General features: G+C 45.5%; 1 protein-coding gene across 7 annotated transcripts in view; it reads left to right on the plus strand.

The window, feature by feature from the left end:
• Runx2 (RUNX family transcription factor 2) overlaps nucleotides 1-24,755 on the plus strand; it is a 319,119-nt gene that overhangs the window by 195,215 nt on the left and 99,149 nt on the right. For 3 of the 7 annotated variants that reach the window (XM_021649462.2, XM_021649459.2, XM_060369676.1), the window contains 2 exons: nucleotides 6,451-6,516; nucleotides 8,095-12,339. The exons of the other annotated variants lie outside the window; for them this stretch is intronic. In XM_021649462.2, the coding sequence (XP_021505137.2) occupies nucleotides 6,451-6,516; nucleotides 8,095-8,573 (545 nt within the window). In that variant the 3' untranslated portion in view covers nucleotides 8,574-12,339. Of the gene's footprint in view, nucleotides 1-6,450; nucleotides 6,517-8,094; nucleotides 12,340-24,755 lie in introns of those variants that run through there. 7 annotated transcript variants of the gene reach the window in all.

A 24,755-nucleotide genomic window follows, 5' to 3' on the forward strand; every position in this document is an offset into this window, starting at 1 on the left:
AAGTAAACCCATCACACACCAAAATTAACCCAGACCCCAGATCTGTACAGCTTAATGAGCCTTTATATGTTAGAATTAGCATTCAGAATGAAATCTGTTACATTAAATTTTATACTTTTAGTATTGAATATATTTTATGCACTTATCCACTGTCAAAAACAACAACAACAAAAAATCCTGTTAGCATCAGATCTAGGAAAACAGTTAGCTTCATAAGCTCTTTCATAGCTCCTTCTCATCACCTGCACCTCATCCATCCTCATCCCCTTCTTATTTGGCTTGTTCTATTCCTTCATGTTTCCTGTAGCCATATGTACATTTGCTTCTGTCTATATACATATATGATCGTCTACATTCTACATATGAGAGTGTAAACGCAGTTTCTTTTTGAGACCTTACTTAATACTATACATTCCATCCACTTTCTTGCAGATTTTTAAATTTTATTTTTTAGAGTTAAGTAGTATTCCCTTATATATGTGGTATATACATCGCATTTAATATGCATATATATTAATATATAATATGTTATATATAATATATAATATACATATATTTCATTATCCATCTTTTGATGGACAACTAGGTTGATTCCAGTTTTTTGCTATGGTTCCCAGGAGAGAAGTAGCTGGGTCAGACTGTCGTTCTGTTTTTTAGGTTTTTGAGAAATCTCCAAGCTGATTTTCACAATGACTATGTTAATTTGTTCTTTTTTTTTTTAAATTACAAAGTAAAAATATCTACCTAAAAAACAATGTTAATGCCAATGGCCATGCTTTAATTCAAATGGCCTGGTAATATTTATAGACACACATAGCCCAGTATGCGTAATAAGAAAGTAGTACAAATTCATAAACCATGGGAGGCGGTTGTTCTTGTGGCCGTGAGTTCTGTAGTTGGTGGCTTGCCCGCCTTGATTGGGGAACCCTGAGTGGTACTAACAGCAAAACTCACCTGCAAACGCTGCGTTTGTGTCACGTCAGTGGGAAGCATGAGCATCCCGGGAAACAGAAGGACCAGATGTGGGAAAAGTAACTTGCATGCACAAAAAAGCTCCTCATTTTCACCTGTTCTTTGCCTGGTAACTTGGCCATGCCTCATTAGAGGAGGTGAGCCTGGCTGTACCTGGCTAAGGGATGCTCACCTCTGCTTTAATAATGCCTGCTACCTTGGCTTGCAAAGGGAGAGATGGAAGTGAAATAGTTCCCCTTTCCGTTGCAGATCTGAGGAAGCCCAAGGAAGATCCTGTGCCTTTTCCCAAGTCACTTTCTGTCTTACCAGGCAGCAGAGGAGAGGGAGAATATTGGGTCTGGGACAGGAGGATGATTTGGAGTCTGATTTGTCCCTGACCCTCACAGACTTACAGACTCTCATGTCTTATCTGTCAGAATCACCTATGATTCGTTCTCTCTTATTTTTTTTTTTCTTTCCTTTGCCCTCCAATTCTAGTTATGGAACCTAGGGTCTTTGCAAGCTAGGCAAGTGCTGGTACGATTGAGCTACTACACCTCAAGCCCATCAATGATGACTAGTGACTCTGAAATGAGGGCTGTTTACACAAGTGCAAACATCCAGAAAGATGCAAGTTTTACCCCCATGACCTTACTGACTCCAAATAAATACCATGACTTTCATGGTATTTATGGACCCAAGTGATGGGGCCAAGCTGCTGGGCAGCAACAAGTGTGCATTTATGATCTGATTCCCCCACCCCCCATTTCCCTGATCCATCTCTTCCCCTGGGGTCTTCCCAGTAGGGAGCTACAAACATACTGACTCTGAGGTACAGCGGGTGTCAGGAAGGAAGGAACAGAATGTTAGTAAGACAGAGATATCTGTTTCTTAGTGGCAAAGGTTGCTGGGCTGGTCCTCTGAAGTATGAGGACAAGAGATGCGATGAGGGCTGAGAATATCTTTGTCCACTTAAAAGAGCATTTAACAAGGTTTTAGGCATGAAATGTACTTAGATTACATTTGAGGTTTAATGTCAACATTGCTTAATGCTTCTTTAAAAATATATATATATTATATTTTGTTAAGACAGCATCTCCCTATGTAGCCAGCCTACCGCTGGCCTCGAACTCACTATGTTGTCTATTCTGGACTCAATCTCAAGATGATCTTCTGTATGTCTCAGCCTCCCTGAGATTACAGACAGGAGCCACCCAAAGCTTGTTACAAAGAGATTTCTTTGTTGCCTTAATTTGTGTGTAAATTGTATGGCCACATGAGCCTGTGTGTGCAGGTGCCCTTGAGGCCAGGGCCCCTGAGCCATTTCCCGAGCCCTTGCTAGTGCTTCTGATGCCTGATTTTTACTATGTCGTGACTGTGCTGGGTGTGTCTCAGGGATGCTGAAACTTAGGTCCATTTGCTTACTTGTTTTTCTATCTAAGTACTCACATGTTTGTTTGGGTTTTTTTTTTGTTTGTTTGTTTTTGTTTTTTCATTTGAAGCTCTTACAGTGTCCTAGGTTCTGGAAGGGATGTGAAGGAAAAGAAATCTGCCATCCAAAGCTGACCCTAGTTGGAGAGAACAGACTAAGAATCAGCTAAATAAGTCAGTGGAGCCTCGATTAAGGGCTCAGGAGAGTGGTGTAGAAAATGAATGCTGTTGGAAGAGAAGCGAAATAGGAAGTTGTTATGTAAGCAGGCAGTTGGGATGAGGCAGCCAAAGGGTTGAAGCGGAAGAAGCCAGTGCAGGACCAGAAGACAGCAGCCGTGGGTTGGCCTTGTGTAGTCTGTGTCCCCAGGAAGGATGTCTCACGTTAATAAAAGGTCATGAGCGTTATCTGAGATTTGTGAAAGCAGCAGCTCCTGCCGTGTAGCTGGTCCAAGTGCATTTCTGAAGCTGACACCTAGCTGCCAGGCCTGCTGCCTTTTCATGCCGTTACAGTGATGTCCTCACAGGCAAGAGTGGGCTCTGAATGTGCCAGTCGGTTAGGTTCAAGGCTCTTTGTATTTCTTCCACCCCTGTTTCTTTCTTCAGCTGGGTCATGTGGCTTCTACTTAATACATTGTGGGGAACTTAAAGTGCCCAATTTCCCAGCTGACGCCCCTTAGTGACAAGTACTTCCTGCATTATCCTCAAACTCCAATTTCCCTTTATTATAAAGACCTCCTTGCCTGTTTTCAACCAGCAGCTATTTAGTGAAGGTATCATAGTGATAACTGTATCTTAAAGCCCTTAAAGATAGGGCTTAGAAATGGAGAGTAGTAACTATTGGGCTGTAGCTCAGTGGTGGAGCGTTTGTCTAGCGTGCCTGTTGGTTTGATCCCCTGTACTTCACAAAAGGGAAGGGGGCACCAGCAAGGTGGTCCGGTGCCAAGGGCCTCTTTCAGCCATTAGGGGTACCCACACATGTGTAGCTCACACAATCACACACATAGACACACAGGCACACACAATAAGGAGTAAAAAAGTAAAAAAAGAAAGAAAGACAGAGTATTCCTGTTAGTAGGCACAGGTAAGAGTTCCAAAGTTCTCTTGTGTTCCCCTTGTCTGGGCTCACACCCTTTCTCCTTCTCTGAAGACTCCCAGAAACCTGACTAGGTAAAGAAATCCTGGCATCTTTCCTCTTACAGAGCTTGCAGGTAGAGGCAGGGCAATTTTACTTTTAACATTGGTTTTGTTTTTTTTTGGGGGGGGGCTCATGCATATTGTGTTCTTCCCAGTATGTATCAGTCCGTGAAGGGCCGCTGCTGCTGCTGCTGCTGCTGCTTTCGCAGGCCAGACTCTTTCAACTCTTCCTTATGGCAGCTGCGTTTGTTTGTAAGCTGGGAGTGGAGACTGCAGCTTTGGAAGGAAGCACATCTGTAGGAAGCCAGATGATCCAGAGGGATGGGGGCCCTTGACCTTGACCCCATCCTTCTTGTACCTTGAGCAACTGAAACTGGTTGCTGTTTATCAGATTAGAGCAACAGTGTGGCCAAAGCGGGACATTAGGAGGGTTCCCCAAAATAGTAATTATCATTGGGGTGACACTGAGATACCAAATTACTTAATTTGTTTCCATTTAGGAAAAAAAACAAAACAAAACAGTGAGAGAAATAAGGAAGGAGGTGGGATCGGCTCATTCTCCCTTCTGTCCCCCAGCTCTGTCTCCTTCACTGTGTGGGGATGCCCACTGAGTGAAAGGCTCTCCTGTGGTCATCAGCCTCCCTAGTTGTCAAGCGTAGATCAGATGAGTAGATCAGATGGAGTAGAAGTTTAGACTTCCCCAGCAGGGTGCTCTGACCAGCGGTGCTCTGTTCCATGGCTAACTTGGGAGATGGGGGAATGTAGCAGAGAGCGTCATAGGCACAAACTTTGTGGAAGTCAATGTTATTTATCCGAGCGCTCACCAAAGTGTTGCAGTCGCCTCCCTATCACAGCGGTCAAGCTTACTGTGCAGTGCACTCCATCCCCACGCTGAGTCAAACTAGCCTGTCAGGAAGCTGCCTCATCCTGGAGTCTCCGCTAACTCCTGGCGGCCACCAGGCACCGTGAAGTCCCATTTTGAAATGTTGATTTTGTTTTGAGATAGGGATCCCAGCCCTGTAGCCCAAGCTATCCCGAAACTCACCAAGTACCTCGGGTTGGCCTCAAAGATGCCTTGGTTCTACCCTTCGCCTCTTTAGTCCTAGGACTACAGGCTTAACCTGACCCCCATAACAGGTTAATTTTGAAACGATTAGGACCAGAAGATCTCATGTGGATAGTAGAGCCCACAGTTTCCTGGCAGTTTCAATTTTTCAGCACAGTTTAATGCACCTTGTACATGGACCAGGTCACCCATGGGTGATAGCTGAAAGCTGAAAGGATAACCTTAGCTTTATTTATTCAGTAGACTAGCTGGGAGCTTTAAGATGGCTTTGGGTTGTCCTGAGGCTACAGGCCTGTCATTGAAGGGAGAGTGGATTTGCATGTATAGAATTAGGTGGAGGTATAAGTACTTCTAGAATGCCCCAGGCTTTTTTTTTTTTTTTAACAAGTCACATTGACATTTCTCATAGTCGATTCAGTATCTGTTTTTAGCTTTTTTGTTGTTGTTGTTTTAATGTTTGTAGCTGTAACACAAAGGAGCAGTGTCACTGTCAAAATCTGCCAGAAAGGAAACCACAGCACTTGTACAAGACAGGTTGCAGATTCAGATGAAGACTCATTTTGGGGGGAAAAGATGTAGCTGCCTTTCGTCCTTTTGAAACATCGGTTACAAATAAACAGGTTCCTACTAGGATCCCTCCCTCCTGCCCACCATGCGTGAAAAGTTGTTAGTTCTTCACACTCAGTACCATCAGCCTGCTTCAGAAATAAGGCTTGCTGCCATAAAATGACTGGGCCGATTCCAGAAGACTATTGTACCAAGACTGTCTTCTAAACCCTTTCAAGTCCACTTTGGCTCACTCATTCCAGAAGGAGTTGATCCTCAAGACTTCACAGCACCAAATGATGAGAACTCACTGGCTTGAGCACTTTAACCCCAGCAGACACTTGTCCTGTTTTCCGTGAAGAGAAATGGAACCCCAACCAGCACTCACTCATTAAAAGATGACTGTCACTTTGTGTTAGTTAATGTTTCCAAACCCCAAAGCTCCAACGATCTTGGCATCTGCTGCCGAGTAATAAAAACATCAGCAGAGTATAGCGGCTAAAAGAGAGGTGTGTGTGGTAGGCACAAATACGACGCATATCAGGGTTTACTAGCAGGGTCCCTCATAAAGGGTTTTAATGAGATTTCTGCATCAAAATAAGCGAAACCATATGGAATTTTAATTATTCCTAAAACATAGTTTTAAGGCAAAATAAATACACGTTAGAAGCCTTAAAAAAAAAAGTTAACATGCCTATTTGTGTGCGAAGTCTGTGCTTCCTTGAGGGGTGAATGTTGATGTTTTTTAAGTGTGACTTCTTTCCGTTTTAAATAACTTGGCTTATTCTGGCTTCTCTCTTGTGCTCTGGGTATTCACGGAAGTGGCCTGCCTACATCTATTAGACTTCACCTAGAAGCTGTGGGGGGTGAGAAGCCCGCCGAGGACCACCTGTGGCCTCTGCTTTGGGGGTCTGTATTGTTTGAGGCTGCCTGTGTATCACAGGCTAGGGAGGCATCTGCTCTCCTCTGCTCCCAGTGCTGCTTCTCTGACCCTCACCATTTCTACCTTCTAAAACTTGAGCTTGTCAGGATTTCGTTTATGCGGGGGGGGGGGGGGGGGGAGGGGGGAGGCCAGTCCAGGGAGGAAGGGTTTATCAGATGCAGACCGCAAAGTGCCCGGCTGCATGCGTTCTAGCCTGTCATCTTGAAAGTGTTTGCTTCTGGAAGTGGAGGCAGCCGGGCCAGGGGGTCCCAGGGAGAGGGATGGGACCCCCCATGCTCCAAGGCCCTTGTTTCCCCTCCTGCCTTGGAACTGATGTCATAGACGAGATGTCAATCCTACAGCTGGAAGGGAACTTAGAGTTCATCCCCTCATTTTCCAGATGATGACACTGCCACCTCTGACTTCTGCCTCTGGCCTTCCTCTCTCAGTAAGAAGAGCCAGGCAGGTGAGACTTTTCACAATTGCTGGGCTGGGCTGGGCAGGGCTGGGCTGGGCTGGGTGGGGTAGGGCTGGGTGGGGCTGGGCTGGGCTGGGCGGGGCTGGGCGGGGCTGGGCTGGGCTGGGCTAGCCTGGGCTGTCTGATGGCTACTGTCTTCTGGTTTGTGAGAAAAAGGATTTTGTTAACTTTTATGTTGCTTTCAAGCAGCCACTTTGTATGACAGAGATGCATTTTACACCATGAATCCCAGTGCGTGGTGAAGTGCATTGTGGCAAATGTATCCACCCTCTGACAGGCCCTTTCATAACACAAGTTTGAATTCCCCCTCCAGTAAACACCAGACTATCTGAGAAGAAAGGCTGAATACAAATTGGGCTGAGGGACAATTAAGATCTTCAAGAATCGCTCAGCACTTTCCCTGATAGCTAACACCTGTAGCAAAGGCAGGTAGAGGAAATCTAGGTGAAGTGGTAAGGGGGCTTTAGAAGATGTCACAAGCTTAGAAACACTAATGTTACAAAAGGCCTTGCCATAAGTTCCTCAGGTCTAGAAAACTGTAAGGGAGCCCCAAGACCACAGCTGTGAGTTTTATCCATTCCAGAAAAGTAGTTTCCATGTGCCAAGTCTTTAGCCATACTTTCAGGAGTTAGAAAGTAGAGGTGTCTGCCACGGAGACACATTGATAGGTTCAGAGGAGAAAGCTCTGGAGGGAAGCCATCTCTGCCCCTAAGTTTTGAAGACAGGGGACAGGTAGTAGGCAGCTCTCAGTCCGATCTATCCTGGGCCTTCCAGAAGCAGCTGTGGGCAGCTGGCCTGAATCAGGTCCTATGTCACTCATCAAGACTCTGAAATGCAGTGACAGTCAAGGTTCCCACACACCCCGCCACCATACTCCCCTGCCCATCTCCACCCTCCCTCTCGATACCTTCTTATCTAGTTTGTGACTCAAGGGAGAATTTCTGAGGGCTAGACTCTCCCCAACACCCTCAGAAAAACAAGATAGTGTTAGATTACATAGAAGTCTGCTTTGATTTCACTGTGACTAAGATGAGGATTCGAACATGATCTTAAATTCTCTTAATGGTTAAAAGAAATAGCAGAAATACGTTAGAGAAATGTGTTCCACGAGCTTTTCTTCTTCGTAGAGAAGCCCCGCCAAAGGGGAACGGTAATAAGTCCGATGTAGATTTGTTTACACTGAGTTAGGGAAAATCACTTCAGATACCTGAGGTGCAATAAGAAACAAAAAGAGAGGGGGAAGAAAATCAATGCCTTAAAGTCTTGTGCGTGAATCTGTGACTGGAGTTGGTTTGGCTTCTGCACAGGATCTAGCGCATATTTGGGGTCTAAAAGCCCTTTGGGATTCTCTGGGGGTGCAGGATTTCAGGATAAATGCCACTGAGACTGTAAGGTGGAAAGAAAGAGAAGAGCCGTTCGGAGATCTGTTTGTGACTTGCTGCTCCTTGGGAAGAAAGCTGAAGTTTTCTTCTTCTTCTTTTTTTTTTTTAATCTTGTAACAATCCTATCATTTTAATTGATATTTACAGATGTCTCCCCCTCCCCATCTTCTGTTATAATTTTTAGGTGCTTCAGAACTGGGTCCCTTTTCAGACCCCAGGCAGTTCCCAAGCATCTCAGCCCTCACTGAGAGCCGCTTCTCCAACCCACGAATGCACTACCCAGCCACCTTTACTTACACCCCGCCCGTCACGTCAGGCATGTCCCTCGGCATGTCCGCCACCACCCACTACCACACCTACCTGCCTCCACCCTACCCCGGCTCCTCCCAAAGCCAGAGTGGACCCTTCCAGACCAGCAGCACTCCATATCTCTACTATGGCAGCTCTTCAGCATCCTATCAGTTCCCCATGGTACCCGGGGGAGACCGGTCTCCTTCCAGGATGCTTCCACCATGCACCACCACCTCGAATGGCAGCTCGCTATTAAATCCAAATTTGCCTAACCAGAATGATGGTGTTGACGCTGATGGAAGCCACAGCAGTTCTCCAACTGTTTTGAATTCTAGTGGCAGAATGGATGAGTCTGTTTGGCGGCCATATTGAAATTCCTCAGCCGTGGCCCAGTGGCATCCAGGGGCCACACCCCACATGTGTTAATATATACATATATAAAGAGAGTGCGTATATATGTATATTGATTAGCTATCTAGAAGATTTCTCACTCACCCCCTAGTCACGATCTTGTAACCTTAAGAGGGCAGAGACAGCCATAACTGGGTTTCATATTGTTTACTATTTAAGACGTCCCCTCTACCAAGGAACAAACCTTCAAAGGTGGTGTTGGCTAGCCTGTTTTTGTCAGTAACCTGTTCCTACGCCAATTCAGAGAGAGAGAGAGAGGTGGACTCTGGGCTGGGGAGGAAGATGAGCCACGCCACTTCCTCTCTGTACTTTGAAACCACGCGCCTGGCTGTGTGGGGGCCAGGGCACTCTGCAGACCAGCTTGCAAAGCCAGCTGTGGTGCACACGTGGAAAGGGACGAGGGTAGCGTGGCTGCTTCCAGTGCCGCCCATTTGGAATACCTGTTCCAAAGTTTTCCTTCAGACTTGCTGCAGGTACCCACTTGAACTTTTGAGTTCACTTATTTTTTTATTTTGATTTTTTTCCTTCTCTAAGAAAGTGACTTCAAAAAATACTGATCAGGATAGATTATTTTACTTTTTTTATACTCCCCTACTTCCCCCATTTAACCAGAAATAAATCCCACCCCATCCCCTCCCCTCCCTCTTCCTCCTCCTTCTCTCCCCTTTATGCAAAACTGAAAATGGCAGTATCTGTTATAGCCACGATGATATAGTGTTTGAGTTGGCTGTGTGTTATTTTTCTTCTTTTTTAAATTATGAATATGTGTAAAATCTGAAGTAACTTGCTAACGTGGATGGTCATATAACTTTAAAGATATATTTATAATTATTTAATGACATTTGGACATTTGGAACATTTTCTTAGTGTAATGATATGTTGACTTCGGTCTCTAAAAAGTGCTTTTTTTTCTTAAATAACAAATTTCTTCAGTGGGCTAGAGCCATATCAGAAATATTGCTAAGCAATTTCAATTCCTTCAGGCACAATGTGATTTTTGAAAATAATTTCCATCTCCAAATATTTTAGATGTAGTTTGTTTTCGTATTGTATGAAGGAAATGCTATGTTTCATTCTTTCTGGTCTTTGATTGCCTCTCTGACACAGCTTTGCCTTTTAAAGCAATAATTAGGGATTAAAAACTCAAAACCAAAAAAAAAAAAAAAACCTCACCTATAGCCCTGTGGCCCTTTAACACTTAGTGTGGCCCCTTTACTAGCATGAAATGCTGGAGACATGTGGTTTCCTAATTTCTCTCCTTTGGGGGGTGGGGGGCGGTCATTATGACTGTTGTCATATTAAAAAGCCAAGCACAAGTGATGGGTTGAACTGCAGAAACGTGTCTGTGGTCAGAGTTAAGCAAAACTCTAAGTGGCAGGCTTCGTGGTTGAGGGCCTGGAGCGCCGAAAGCCACATGTGCGGCAATGCCTCGGTCACGACACGCAGGGCATAGGAACACAGACACAGCGGGAGTCTGCACCTTCCAGCCTTAGCACGCAGTCATTCAGGGAAACCCAAAAGTGCCTTACCCAGGGAGGGCCCCCAGGAGCAGGATGCCCTCACGGTTCTAAGGGAGCTGGTATCAGTAGACACAGAGCCTGTGGGGACCTTCGAGAAGCCTTTGATGTTAGAGGCTGTCTCTAGGAAGGGCCAGGAGCAGGGCAGGCCTTGTGCTGATTGGTGTCTGCCACTCTGTGTGGAATCTGAGAGCCAGCCCTCCTCAGACGGTGCGCTTTGATCACTCCTGGCACCTTGAGGCCAATCGCTGAGTGTGAACCCCTAATCCGAGTCAGGGACTGTTCAGTGGCACCACCAGGCAGATGCCAGCATTCCTCCTGCTGGTGTGTGTATGGGGTTACTGGGCCACCTTCACTGGAACCCCGAATCATCCTAAGCAAGGCTCTTCGGCATTTGCTTTCAGCCCCATGCTCGCTGATCCTTCCCAGGTTGACAACAGTCCCAGGGGCAGGTGGGCCTGTGTTGTGCCTGTTTTCCTTAGAGTTTACCCTGACTCCTCCTGGCACAAATTGAGGGGGCAAAGAACCCCTCCCTCCAGCAAGCCAAAACACTTTGCCTTCTAAAGGCTGCATACCAAGTGTACTCTCTGACAGACACGCCACTTTTGTATTTCTTAAGATGGAAGGTCTTAGTAAGAAGACCGAGGCTATTTATTGTTTGTGTGTGGTAGCTTGAAGCACACCACTGTCCATGTGTTTGATCCCCTTTTCAGCAGCACTTACAAAAGCCAGTGTCTGGTTACACTTTTCAGTTTTCATTAATCGACATGAAGATGTTACCGTCGGTGCCAGCTGCACCCTATTTAATTGTTTCTTTTTGAAAAAGGTACTATATTTGTACATTATTTTTTAGCGTTAAAGGGCTTCTTAAAGTTTACAATACACACATTTAAGGGACTAGAGGGGAATGCCTTAGTGTCCAAACGTTGTCATAGTGGCTGCAGGCAGCAATCCAGAAACACCTTTGCAAACAGGTTGTTTCCCTCTGTCCTCCCTTTGGGAAGAATTCAAGTACTTCTCTCCACCTTTCGGCCACCTCACTGGGTCACTCCCATTACTCAGAACACTCTTCTGCTTTTTTTTTTTTTTGGACTAGGGTTTAAAATCCCCCTCCCTCTTCCCTTATCTCTTAAACTCTTCATTTGCACTGTGTCACATGTATGATTTGTGGTTTTAAGACCAAAGCAATGTCTTATTACTCTCATGGAACCATTTATGCGTACTAACCAACCCTCCCCTTTCCCCAGGGTTATCGAAGGAACACAAACATGGCTGGGATTTACAGTGTGACGGACACAGCCATATTAAATAATATTAATAAATATTTTTCAGTTGTCTCAGAGACGTTAGCCTAGGCCAGAGTTCAGAATAGGTGCTATGGCTTTGGTTTTAGGTTAGGGAATGATGCCCAGCATGAACCAGAGTCCTTATAGATTTAACTGGTTTTCTCTCCACACTATCTCATCCTTTACCCCGAGACCCTTGGCAAATGAGCAGAGAAACATCTCTACACCGTTAGACTGTCCGTTGTAGTTTCAGAAGGGAGGAGCCATGTGTTGGGGCTTTCCTCTGTTCCAAGGAAAGGGACTGACCGACCTAGGGTTGAGGGCAGTAGCAGAAGTAACCACGCCCACAGTATTTGAAAGAATAATAAACAATAAAAGGTTCTTCCAAACTTTGAATTTGTTGTTCTTAAAAAAAAAAGAGATGTGCATCTAAAACAAAGGTTTTTTTTTTTCTATGTGGGAACTTTCTTAGTTGTCTGTTTACTTCATGTTTACAAGTAATTGCTTTTTAATGCAGTACTTTAAAAATATATCAGCCAAAAAAATAACATAACTTACAGTAATTTCTTAGGTATCTGAATAAAAGTCCATGTCTTTCGATATGCCTACCATCCTTAGATTTCTGTGGAACAACAAATTGTAGCATTTTGTGTAAATACAGCTTTTGTTTTTATTTTTAATTTTCCCTGATCGCTGTTGCCCGAGATTTGCTTTCCATGCACGCATTGTACAAATTCTGCTTTGTGCCACAGGTCATGATTGTGGATGAGTTTACTCTGATCTTCAAAGGGACTATTTGTATTGTATGTTGCAACTGTAAATGGAATTATTTGGCATTTTTCTCCTCCCCCATGATTGTAATATTAATTTGAAGTTTGAATTTAATTTTCAATAAAATGGCTTTTTTTGTTGTTGGTTTTGTTATGTGTGTATCCTGGCTCTTTTCTCATCCACGTCTGACACCCACTCCTGCCCACACCTCCTAGCATATACCAGAGCTGGATAAGAGCAGAGGTCCTGTATCTCTTGGAGAAGGGGACACCTTGGTGAGCCCTGTGTTCTTACTCACCCTGAATGTGGAGGAGCAGGCAGAGACTCTAGCCATCGACCTGTGTCCTCAGTGCTCATGTCTGAAGGAGAGGGTGTCCAGGGCCATCCCTCTGGGATGAGTCAGGCTGTATCGACATCTGACCACAGGAATTGGATCCAACAGTTGACTCCCCTCCTCCCGGCTGTCCTCAGATCCCAGGTAGCCCAGATATGGGGAGCTGTCTATTTTCCTTCCCGTATCTCGTTTTGGGTTTTCAGCAATAAAAAGGAAAGCCCTGTGGGGAGTACTGTGGACCCCGGCCCTGAGGAGTTCAGCCTCAGAAGCTTTCTGCTAGGGGACATAACTGAACTTTGAGGACTTTTGTTTTGTTTTGGGACCAGTGCTTATTTTTGGTAAGTCTTCCCTCTCCTGGCGAGGCAGACTTGTCACTTGCTTTAGTCTCTCTGACTTCCCACAATTCTAATGTAGGGGTCCAGAGAGCCTGGTGTAGAGATGCTGGGTCACCAGCCACACCAGCTCCTTTATCCCAATGGGTAGATGCCTCCCCTGAGAGGGTTGTTTCCCAAGAAACCTTGGAAGCAGCTGATTTCTAAGGCAAGGAGCCATCCTAGAAGAACCTGGCTGAGCTTTGGCCAGAGAATTTGTTTGTAGCTCTTTCAAGATGAATATTTATTTATTTAAGTTAAACATTTCCATAGCTTTTTAAAGGCACAGGGGAGGGGGCACAGAAGCTGCCTCTCTTGTTTTGTTCCTAGACACATCACTTCACTCCTTTGAGCTTGAGTTTCTCGGTTACTATCAAGACCTTGACTTTGATATTTTAGGCCAGACAGGTCTCTGTTGTGTCTAGATCCTTGTGGCATATTTATCAGTAGCCCCAAGAAGTAATTACACCCATGGTATTTGAAAGAATAGTATATAATTCTTTCACATACACAATATCTATAATATATAACAATAAATGCCAAGAGAACCTCTTAGTCCTGACCACCAAAAGTACCTCTAGGCATTACCAAATGGGCAACATATCCACGGCTTGGAAGCATTGCCTGAAGTCTTATGTGGAACTGGGATGAGGGGGTGAGTGAGCTGGTAGGAGGGGTGCTGCCCACTAGCCAAAGCCGTCAGCAGAAGACTGAGTGAGCTCCCCAGTAATGCACATGTGTGGCCCCCTTTTCATCCCTTCATGTGACAGACCTCAAGGACTGGATGGCGCAAAAGAGTGCTCCTGATTTAGCTGCACATCTTTCTTTCCCTTCTCTGTCTGCTCTGGGCAGCACAGCCGGGTCTGAGGTCTGCCACGAGGCTAGCCTTTCTCCCGGCTGTTCTGTTTTCTCGCTGCAAAAGAAGGCGGAAGAAGAAAAGCCAGTTCTCCAGTGCTTCTGACCCCTGGTGTCCCAAATATTTAATCATGAGACATTTCCGTGAGAGTGGGAGTTTCCTGTTAACTCAATCCCAGCCGAGACTGGCCCAATAAACACCTTAGCTCTCTGTTACAGAGTTTATTTGGCTGGGAAATGGGTCTTACCGTGTAAACAGGAAGCCTCCTGAAGCTATTATCTACAGATGTGGTTGAAGAGCTGCATGTTTGTATTTATGAGGCTTGAAAACAGTCTGGAAAGCAAGGGAGAATGTCGGGGAGCCCTTGGTCACAGTGAACACAGATCTCACAGAAATGGAGGCTCACCCTCACCCACTCCCATTCCCTTTGAAAATGGGTGATCAGCAATAAGGACACAGCCAAGAGCCACAGTGAGGCAGGGACTAGCTCCTTTGATTTAAGCCACCACCTCGACCCATGCCCGATCCATCCACAGATCCATTCATGGCCTCTGTCCCAGCTCTGAAAAATCAGTTTAGACATCTTTTCTAGAAAACAGTGCATTAAGGGCCCTAAAAGAATGAGAAGCTTAGGACAACAACACGGCAGCTTGAGTTTTCTCAGGGGAGGTGGAAGGCTGCTCTTCTGACTCCTGTGGTTTCAGCAATATCACCAGTTCACCCAGGAAAGGCCATGGGTCCTCAGGCATTTGCTCCTAGAATTCGTCCCGAGACATGAGTGTGTCCTGCCCAAGGGACTGTTCGCCTATGCTCACTGCAGGTGCTCCCCGCCCACTGTTCTCCTCTTCCATTCTGGCCTTTCTCCTTGGCCTTGGAGTTGTTCAAGAGAGGCCAGGTAAAAACTGGCATTTAAACTCTGGGCTCTGAGCAAAGGCGGTAGACTCTTCTCTAGTCATCGTCCTTCCCGTGCAGCCTGAAAAGCCCCTCTGGGACTTCCTAGGGGCTTCTCATGGCGGAGGCATCGGGAATGGGAGTTTTAAAAGCTGCTTCTCCAAACTTAGATTAGGTGAACATATGGAGGATAGAAGACCATGCTGGTGATGGTGGTATGCGCCCATGCAAGCATACCTGAAGGGCGATAGGGAGAGGACGGTGAGGCATTAAAGGAAACAGGACGGTGAGGCATTAAAGGAAACTGAAGCGCATCGCTCCCGGGGATGGCGTGGATTTGTAACCACTGTGATGTCTTGAGAGGCTGGGGGAAAGCACCACTCTGCCACAGTTACTAATCACGTGGGCAAGGGACAGCGACAGCGGATGCTCCTGGAGTTGAAGAGGCATGCTGAGCTTGACATTTAAGAGGAGGTCATTTCTAACTTTTGTAGAGCTCTTATTCAGAAGCTTCTTGTGACTCAACCCAGCCCTGTTGTTCGAAATTGCTCAGCCAGTCAGAAAGCAGAAAGATGCAGGTCTGGAAACTTGCTCAACCTTTCCTAAGACCCACTACATTTTCTTATCTTGTCACAGTGATGTCTGGCCGCTTAGCGCAGTTCTTTCGAAAAATGTATTTTATGGTTTGTCTTTTTTAAAATAGCATTGCAAGTGTTTCTTGCTTTTTTTTTCCCCTTAACCTCCATGTATGGGCACGTGGTGTGCATGTGTGTGTCTGAGTGTGTGTACTTACAAACGTGTGGGGAGGCTCCGCATGCATGTGGGAGCCCAAGGCTGACACAGGGACTCATCTTCAATCATTGTCCACTTGAGTCATTGAGGGCAGGGTCCCTCGTCTGAACCCAGAGCTCCCTGGGTTGTCTCAGGGATCTCCCCGAGGCCTTCCCTACCTCCACCTTCAAAAAGCTCTGGAACGAAGGGCAGTCCGCCACACTCATCCTGCTTTCCCATGGGTTCTGGGCATGCAAACTCAAGTCAGTCTTCACGATTCTGCGTCACGGGCTTTATTCAGGCAGCCATCTTCACAACACACTTTTTTTTTTTAAGGGCTGTGTGTTCTTCCAAAGCTCGTTTGGTCCCACTCCTGAGCCACTAGGAAGTGAAGCATTCCACCTGCCATCCTCATAAAACAAAAGCAAGCAAGCACACACAACATACAACAAAGAGATTCCCCCTCCACACCCTCACCCCACCCCCTTTTTTTTCTTCAGAAAATTCGACCGGAAGACAAAGTGACGAAGGAATGCAGCTTGAGTGAGGAGAGGACCAGAACAAAAATACAACAAGCCACATGTCTTCATGTGGCTTTGTGCTTTACAGGTTTTAGGAAACCTCTAGAGTAACAGAAGTGCTACTACAGTTAGCGCGAATGTGAGGGAGGCTAAGGGAGAGCAGGACACAGGAGGCGTCGCGCACTTAGAGAAGCTGTGTTAGGTAGGGGGTCGAGGTTGAATGGCACGTTAGGTTGATTTAAGTGTATAGATGTATTATTTAAAGCCAGCAAAAAAAAAAAAAAAAAAAAAGCTTACACCCACCACAGGACTTAGAGGGGTGGGGTGGGAGTACTCATGAAATGGTTTAGGGCTATGTGCCTCTGACATCTCCTTTCCTAAATCAAGCCATGGACTCAAGCAACTGACTTTCACTTTCTAGCTCCCATCTCTCTTCTTTCTTCTGCCTCCAGAGGAGAGGCTTCTGGCCTTTCCTGGTCAGGCCTTTAGCCTACGTTTTCCTCTGGCATTTAATATTTGGTATCATGAAAGTCATGATGGCTTTGCCCCTTTGGCAAGCGCTGAGGAACTTTTGGGGGAAAATCTGTGGGCAGAGGGAAAACAATGTCTGCGTATGAACAACTTGTCGTTGGTGCAGAGGAGAAATCCCGAGATTACCGTGGAAGAGAATTCTTGCGGAAACCTTCCAGAACGGAGTGCTGTAGAGAGAGGTCGGTGGGCCGACGATGTGCAGTTCCGAGCCACATGAGAGGCAGAGAAGTTTCTAAGAAGGAAGCGGGTGCTGAATCTGAGCAAGGAGTTAAGTGGTTAATAGGAACTAAGGCTTTTTATTGGCTAATAAAATCTCTCAAGTTTTTTTTTTTTTTTTTTTTTTTTTTTTTTTTAATATTATATGGTCCCTTCAGGCTCCTAGCCCAGTGCTCAAAACCAGAAAAAGACAAAAACAACAACAAAAAGCTGGAGCTTAAATACCAATGTAGCTCCAGTCTTGTTTACTTTTTCATTTCCGCAGTTGTAAAAAAAAAAAAAAAAGCCTTCTAGCCTTCTTACTACTTCAGATTTATCACACAGGACCACAGATTCTTGCCTCCCCAGGAAAGGAAACCATAAGCCCAGTCTCCCTCTGTTTCAGGAGAGGGAGACCCATGGTGGGGGCTTTAGGAAGAAGGCATAGGCAAGGCAGACACCGAATGGGCCACATCTCTGGTCCCGAATGCAAATGATCTCGTTCCTTTTATTACAGGGGTACTGTTCTCCCGACAGAGCAGAGCGGGATGTTCTTGTTTTTAATAATAGCCGGACCAGATGCTAACTGCTCCCCAGCGACAGGCTGGATGAGTGAGGAGGCAAACAGCTGATTCCTGTTAAGAGAATAAGCCAGAAAGTAGGAGAATTCTCTGGAAGCTTTTGCTTTGTAAACCCCTGTTTGGCAGAAAGATCACAGAAGTCGAGCTGAAAACACAGCGTGTCCCCCTGCACCCGTTCCCGTCCCGCTGCTTGCTGGGACCCTGAAGCCTCTAGCCTTTGCCATGCGGCCCTGTTCTGAATTATCGAGGGGACAGGCTCCAGGTTCCTCCAGGGGTGGACTCTTGGACTTTGAATGACTGTAGAAAAATATTCATCAGTAGGAGGAACTTTTCACCGGCTCCTTTGCCATCAAAAATAGTAAAATCTTGACCACGAGCCAATCTTTTAAAATGGCATCTTTGTTCCATCTTTTTGACTCCTTCCCCCTGTCAGAGCCCATCAATCTGTCTGATACTATTTTGTTTTAGAATATGACCCATTTGCAACAGGCTTTCTTCTTTCCCAATGACCTATTGAAGATGGTATGGAGCTTCTGTGAGGAGATGGGCTGCCTGATGTTTTCCTCTGGGAGACAGGGGTGCCCTGTGGTAGGGGGCTACGTAGAGCTTTTTAGTCTTCTTGGGACTTGGCTCCAAGTCTCTCGTATGGGAGGCTCATCCATGTTAAGCCTCGTCCACTTTTAAAGAGGCCCTTTGTTGTTGTTCTTGTTTGCTTCGTCCTCAGCACCTTAAATGTCCTCTTTCCAACTACCATTCCTTCCCTTTAGTGCAGAAAGGACTCCAGCCCTTTTCTCTTGTCTTCCTCCCTTGCTGTCCTTGATATCCAGGTGCTCCAGATGGCATCAGGGGGAGAAAGAAATGTAGCCAAGGTGCCCCTCAGTTAGTGGCATAGAACGCCTATTTCTCTCTGGGGTGAGTCAGGTCTGGTAACAGTCACAGAATGCTCCGTGCACCTGGTACTTTTTGCAATGTTTCTCTTGTCTTATCTCAGTTTTCCCAGCAGCCCTCGAAGAGGTTAACAGTGCTTCTGTTCCCACTTCACTGATACAAAAGCTAGGGTTCAGACTTGTCCCAGGGTACAGAGCTATTAAGTCTCAAGCCTAGATCTGCCTGATTGCAGAGACAGCGCTCTCAGTCCCGGATTAGCACACAATCTCCTTTCTCATCTGTGTAATGGAGGCTACGCTAAGTAAATGAATTAATGAGATAGGAAAATGCCTTGCAAGGTGTCTGGCACGTAATAGGTGTAAAATAGATGGTACCTGTTATTACTCATGATAATTAAGATGATTATTTTTTAAAAGCATACGAAAAACTTTCAATTAGTTTGAATCACAATAAAGCCAGAGCCACAAGAGGGATGATTTTTTTTATATACAATTTTAACATTTAAAACATCTGAAAGTGATAGTTTTCTATAAAATTTCAACATTTTTCCTTTTTTCTTTTTTTAAAAAAAAAGTATTTATGTGTGGTGCTAGGGCCTGACCCTAAAGCCTTGTACTTGCTAGAGAGCACTCCACCACTGAGCTAAATTTCTGATTCAAATCCCCTGCATTTTTTTTTTTTTTTTACTGTGTTTTGTTTTGTTTTTCTATCAAACATGAGAACTGCTTTGGCCACAGGCTTCTTTCTATAGGCACCTGCTCTAAGGAACACAGAGCTCTCACATCATATCGGCCATAAGTACAATGCACATCCACATGTTCAGAACAGAGATGTTGGCCCTAACTTGACCCCAGCCACCTATGATCTTTTCCAAGATTTTCAGTTTAGTATCATATAAACACTGCTACTGGGAAAAAAAAGTCTTATTGAACTTAATTTGGCAGTTGTTGGACCCATTTAACAGGAAAGGAAAAGAGCACAGCCAAGAAATCCCTGTCAATCAGTTCCAACTCTTTTTCCTATGAATGACTCGCCCACCCCACCCCCACACCCCCGCACTGCTGAAGGGATAGCACCTGGTGCTCTTCTCTAAGACACTGAGGCAGCGGAGGAGAGAGTAGCTGATCTAGAAGATCTGGGGCTGGGGAAAGCTGTTGCAGCTAGTAACGGAACCCCTGGGGTGCACTAGGTTTTGTGCCAGAGTCTGGGGGTCTGGGGGAGCTCAGGGTTGAGACATGAATGCTCCCTTTGAACACGGCGGTGGCCCTCTCCCGGAGAGCCTTGGAACAGTTTCCCAACAACCGTCTAACACCTATCTTACATGGGCTTAAGAGCCTGCTTATGAGAAGCCACGATCATCAAAATGACTCTTCTCTCTCCCAGTCTGTCTCTGTCTCTGTCTGTCTATCTGTCTGTCTCTAGGTTTCAGCAAATCTTTATTCATCTTTTGGCTCCAGGTAGACTAGTGTGTGAGATGACTCTCACCGTGAGAAAGCAGCTGAGGAGCATTTCTACTCACCTTGGTCCTTCTCAGATCATTTTGTCACTCTTCTAGCTCTTCTCAGACAATTGGGATGACCAAAACTCAAGATTAAAAAGTTAGAGATAGGGGCTGGAGAAAATGCTCAATGGATAAAGTGCTTGCTGTGTAAACATCAAGACCAGAGTTCAGATTTACCAGAGCCCATGTAAAAGCCGGCGTGGCAGCCACCTGTAATCCCGCTGCTCAGGAGACAGACAAGATAATTAACTGGCTGGACAGACTAGCCAAGTTGATGTACTCTGGGTTTCAGTAAAAGCTGCCAGTAAAGAAACGGAGCGCAGCAGAAGAAGACATTAACATGAACCTCTGACCTCCATCTACACGTGCAGACAAGTACTAGTGCATACCTATAAGACATTACACGTGTGTGCACCCACATACATGCAAACAGGCGAACACACACACACACACACACACACACAAAAAAAAAAAAAAAAAACAGAGAGAGGGGGGTAAAAACGTTCAACTTTTGTAGAGAGAATTCAGGTAGTTTTGATTTCTGTCTATGGCTCATTTCATTTCCTATTTCCCATTTGCCACAACACTGAGTTTTTGTACGTGGACTTATATTTAGTCACAGGAGACTTCCATTCCCACAGCATGTATGTGTGATCTGGTGTTTCAAACAGGAGAAGGCTTGTCCATTTTCTCCTTTCTGTCACAGAAGCGTCACAGCTGACTCTGCATTGGGGAGTCAAGGGTGCATGAAAGAGGGGGTGGCAGCAGGAGGTGGCAAAAAGACGTGGGTTCCAGGTCTTTAACCCCTACTAACTTGATGCATGACCTCGAACAAGCCACTTCACATCTCTTGACCCCCTCCTTAAGCCTGGACAATAATAAATTGCCTGTCAGATGGTCTTGTTGAGGGCCTCTACAATGTTTACCTATAGACTTGAATTGGCTTTTAAAATGGAGAAATTATGGGGCGTTTTAAGAGCCAGCTAGAGCTTGGCTAATGTCAGAGAGAATGGGGCCCATTGTTTCTCATGGCACTTTGGAAAACTGGTCATTTTGTAGAGGAAGAGGAAATGAAATCTTGAAGAGGTGAAATCATTTTTGCAAGATCACCCTGTGGGTGCATGGCTGGAAACCAGGGGTTAGGGTGTCTCTCTCCAAGCAGCTACTCTACTCTCTCACCTATATGAGAGAAGCAGCCTTCGCATCATGTTTTCACTGAGCAGTTGCTGCTTTCCTAGTTTTCATGAACTTAATTTCCATTTGTTACAAACTGAGGCAGACTGAAACATTCTTACGTCATTCCCAACACATTGATTCCATATCACGCTTCAGATAACCATATTAAAGATGGTTCATTGCCTTATCAAAAGCAAGGTGAAGCGAGCCTGCCAGGACTGACATAGTGGGTCAGAAATTCAGTTGAGAGGGTTGAAGCCTTTCACTGCTCACCTGTCACATCCATTGGCGATGCCTTTTGAGACGATTTTCCCATAGCTTTTGCAATCCAGGCCCCTTGTCTTCCACGCTCAGGGCAGTTTTGCTGGCCTTCCAGTGAAGACTCTTCTATTATGTCACATGATGGTCGGTAGGGAGGGACCACACTGTCACTTGTGATAATGACGACCACCTCACTTGCACCTCTTTTTTTTTTCCCTTTACTTTTCTGTTTGCATGAGCTATGTGCCTCTCCAGTTTAAGAAGCAGGGGAGTTGATAGGCAGTGAGAGCTCACAAGAGTCCAATGCTGTCATGGACAGAAGTCACAGTGTAATTAACCGTGGTTATGCCTAATGCGATCCTGCTCAAGTGCTTCTGTGTCCCAGGGAAGGAGGAGGTGAGATGCAAAGAGGAGAGTCCAGATCTACCCTACCCCTCGCGTGAGGAAAGAGTGGCTGTTGCTTTGCATCTCGATTTCCTGACCTAGTCTGACCTAGTGGAGAGTTACATTTTTATCTCGGTAGGTTCAAATATTTACTCAACGCTTACTAGACATGATAGCTATGAAAATGAATGAGACACACCGTCAGCCTCACGAAGATAGAGACTGTCCTCCTTGCATGGCAGAGGCACGGGAGATATGATCCTCTACGGCCTAGGGAGACCCCAGAGCCTCCAGCTCTCCCACAAAAGGCATCACATTTGAGCCTCATCTGGAGGAGTCATTTTATGCCTTCTTGGATTGAAAGCTAGTGCCCACTATGCACCCTCCCTCTAGCATGGTACCCAGGAGTACAGATGTGCTACCTTGGAGCACCATGGCTCCAAGAAAAAGGAGGAGGAGGAGAGGCAGAGTGACAGGAGATACCATACTCCACCCATAAGATGAGCAGGACGAGTTCTCAAAGGGTTTGGAGTGGAGAGGTGAGCTGTTAGCACAGCCAGGGACTCTGGGAAGTAGATGCCATGCTTTGGGGATTCCTATACAAGGAGAGATCTGGCTTTCAGGCAGGGAGGGAAGAATATTCTGTAGAGATGTAGCAGCCACCCAGTGAGATACCAAAACAGCCCTTTGAATAGGCCATGGAGTTTTGGAGGTAACGGAATAGAATGTAATAATTTAAAACCAAAGTACTTGACTTAAAAAGAAATGTGAGATTTTAGTGTTTAACAAAGTGGGTACGGGCAGCAGAAAGCAACCAATTTCAGTACATACACTGGATGTGTTTCATCCTGTTATGTACCCAACACTCATTGCCAGGTGAACTGAAGTCTTTATGGGACAATGTGTGTGTGTGTGGGGGGGGTAGCTTTGGCATTCAGTAGGAAAGGGTGAAGGACGTAAATAATTGAGAGAAGTTTTTGCTCTAAATGGTTGGGCATATACACTGAGCCACCCAATCCTGAGAGGCAGCCCGCCTTTTGACTCCTGCTCTCCCCAGACTTCCAACTTCTCCTCTGGAGGCCCAGCACACCCTCCAGCACTTCATTCATATAGACTCCCCCAAGACCATTCCTGCTATGATGGTGCTGTGGATCTTCCCTTTGGTAAAAATTAACTAGCCCTGACTCTCACTCTTGACGAATGAGAGTATTTGCACTTCAAGGAATGTTTTCTGGAGACATTCAAGCTCCCCCTCCAATGCCCCCTTAAAAACTTTCTTCGGGATTTTTTCCTACCACCTTTCATGTCTCATCCCGGAACTGCCACATTCTTGCAGGGTGTGTCCCCCAAAGCCAGCCTTCATTCTTTCTTGCCCAGGAACCCTGTACAGAGCCCTTGAAATAAGAGAGAACTTGTGTTCTTCGTCACTGTGGGTCGTGGGGGGGAGACAGGAGTGGGGTGGCTGTGTTGACCTGACCTGAGACTCATTTGGAGACTTACCTTTATTTCTGCTCCTATGGCAGCCAGTTAATTTATTAAAGGGATTGTTATTAGGGTTCTCAGAACAAATAACACACACACACACATCAATAAACTCATCAGGACCCCTCCCGAACCACTGGCTGGTGAAACTCCTACTAGTTCCAGCCCTGACATCTTGCCAGTTTGTCATTCTTCCTGGCCACATCAAGTTCCATCGGGTTTGAGTTTATTGGCTATGCAGCAAAGTTTATGTTGTCACAGAAATTAGCCTTGATGGACAGGGATATGACCAGGGGATCAGGAGAGCTCAGCAGACTCATGCTGCTGGCATGGCTTAGATGGTAGGGTGCCCGGAGTCCTCTCCAAGAAAAATCAAAGTTGGCTTTTTGCTGCAGCAAGAGAGTGCAACAAGACACCCCTGAGGGACAGGAGCCTGGACGTGATTGCGAGCTGTCCAGTTTCCTTTCCACCCATCTGCCAGCCTGCTTTCCTTTGTAGCCCCACCCCCAGTGCAAGAAATGCTCCCTTCGCAATGGAGGCTGGACTCAGAGGCTTGAGGTTAAGCCTCGCTCTTCTGCATTTTGTGGTTCGCTTTCGTAGGTTCTTGGCTGGTTGACAATGTTGGATAATAATTCAATATTTCTTACTGAAATACTTGACCTTATTGTTAGTTTTTGTGACAAGGAGAATTTAAAGGAGCTGCAAAAAAAGAAAAAATGCAAGCAAAGTGCAGCTGAAAAAGGCCAGGGTATGCCACAGAACAGCGAACAGCTTCTTTTTCTGACATCTATAAAATTTAGGTGAAAACAGGTCAGCATTGATCTTGGCAAATGGGAAAGCCAGTTCTATTGTTAGCAAATGAGGTTCAGATAGAAATTCGAGTCTGGTTCAATCAAAACCACATTTGCTTTTAGAGACCAGTGATGTGCTTTCTATAAAAAAAAAAAAAAAGAAGAATATTTATATAGACACAGAGTAAAAATATTCTTGGCCCAGCAGATCATTTTGTAAGTATCAAATCAACTCGGTGAAGCAAAGGAGTCCCTTTCCTGTTCTCTTAAGATTTGCAGGGCACTCATACACCACATTTCTCTTCTACTTATTGTGAACTGGAAAGGTCAATCTGAGATAGAAATCATATACTGAGCAAGGTTCCTCATTGCCTGACGGAGGGACATCTTACAGCCCGCTAGCTAGCTGGTGGCCGAGAAAGAAGTGAGGCTGTTGGTTTCCAATAGAAGGTGTCTTCTTGGTTTGGACTGAAGGTTGTAGTCACTTTTGTCTTGGAGTCTTGTCACGTGTTGGAGCACACTGAGGAAGGGCCCAAGAGAAGTTTACGCACTTACCAATTCCAGCCCTCCAGGCGGTTTGGTGATCTTTCTTTCTGTCCTGGGGTCATCTGAAGACCTTCTCTTGTGAGGAATTGAAACAGGCCTAGAAGGGAAGAGCTATGGCTTTTCTTGAACATCCCACTAGCAAGGGAAGCACCTGAGAGCACCTGAATCTCAACTGGGATAGGATCCTCGGTGGCTTGACTCTTTCCTAGGAGATGATTTTTCTTTCAGTTGAGGTGAAATTTGCATAAAATAGATCAAAATATTTTAAAATGAGTGATGTATGAGCACCACTTTCTCATTTATTTATTATTTATGTATTTATTTAATATGTGTGGACAGTTTGCCTCCATGTATGTCTGCTATGTGCCCAAGGGGGTCAGAAGAGGGCAATGGATACTTGGTGGGCAGAGTTACAGATGTTTGTGAGCTACCATGTGAGTGCTGGGAACCAAACCCAGTTCCTCTCAAGCATCGTGCTGTCTTTTTAGG

This window comes from Meriones unguiculatus, chromosome 16 (genome assembly GCF_030254825.1).
Source record: "Meriones unguiculatus strain TT.TT164.6M chromosome 16, Bangor_MerUng_6.1, whole genome shotgun sequence".
NCBI lineage: Eukaryota > Metazoa > Chordata > Mammalia > Rodentia > Muridae > Meriones > Meriones unguiculatus.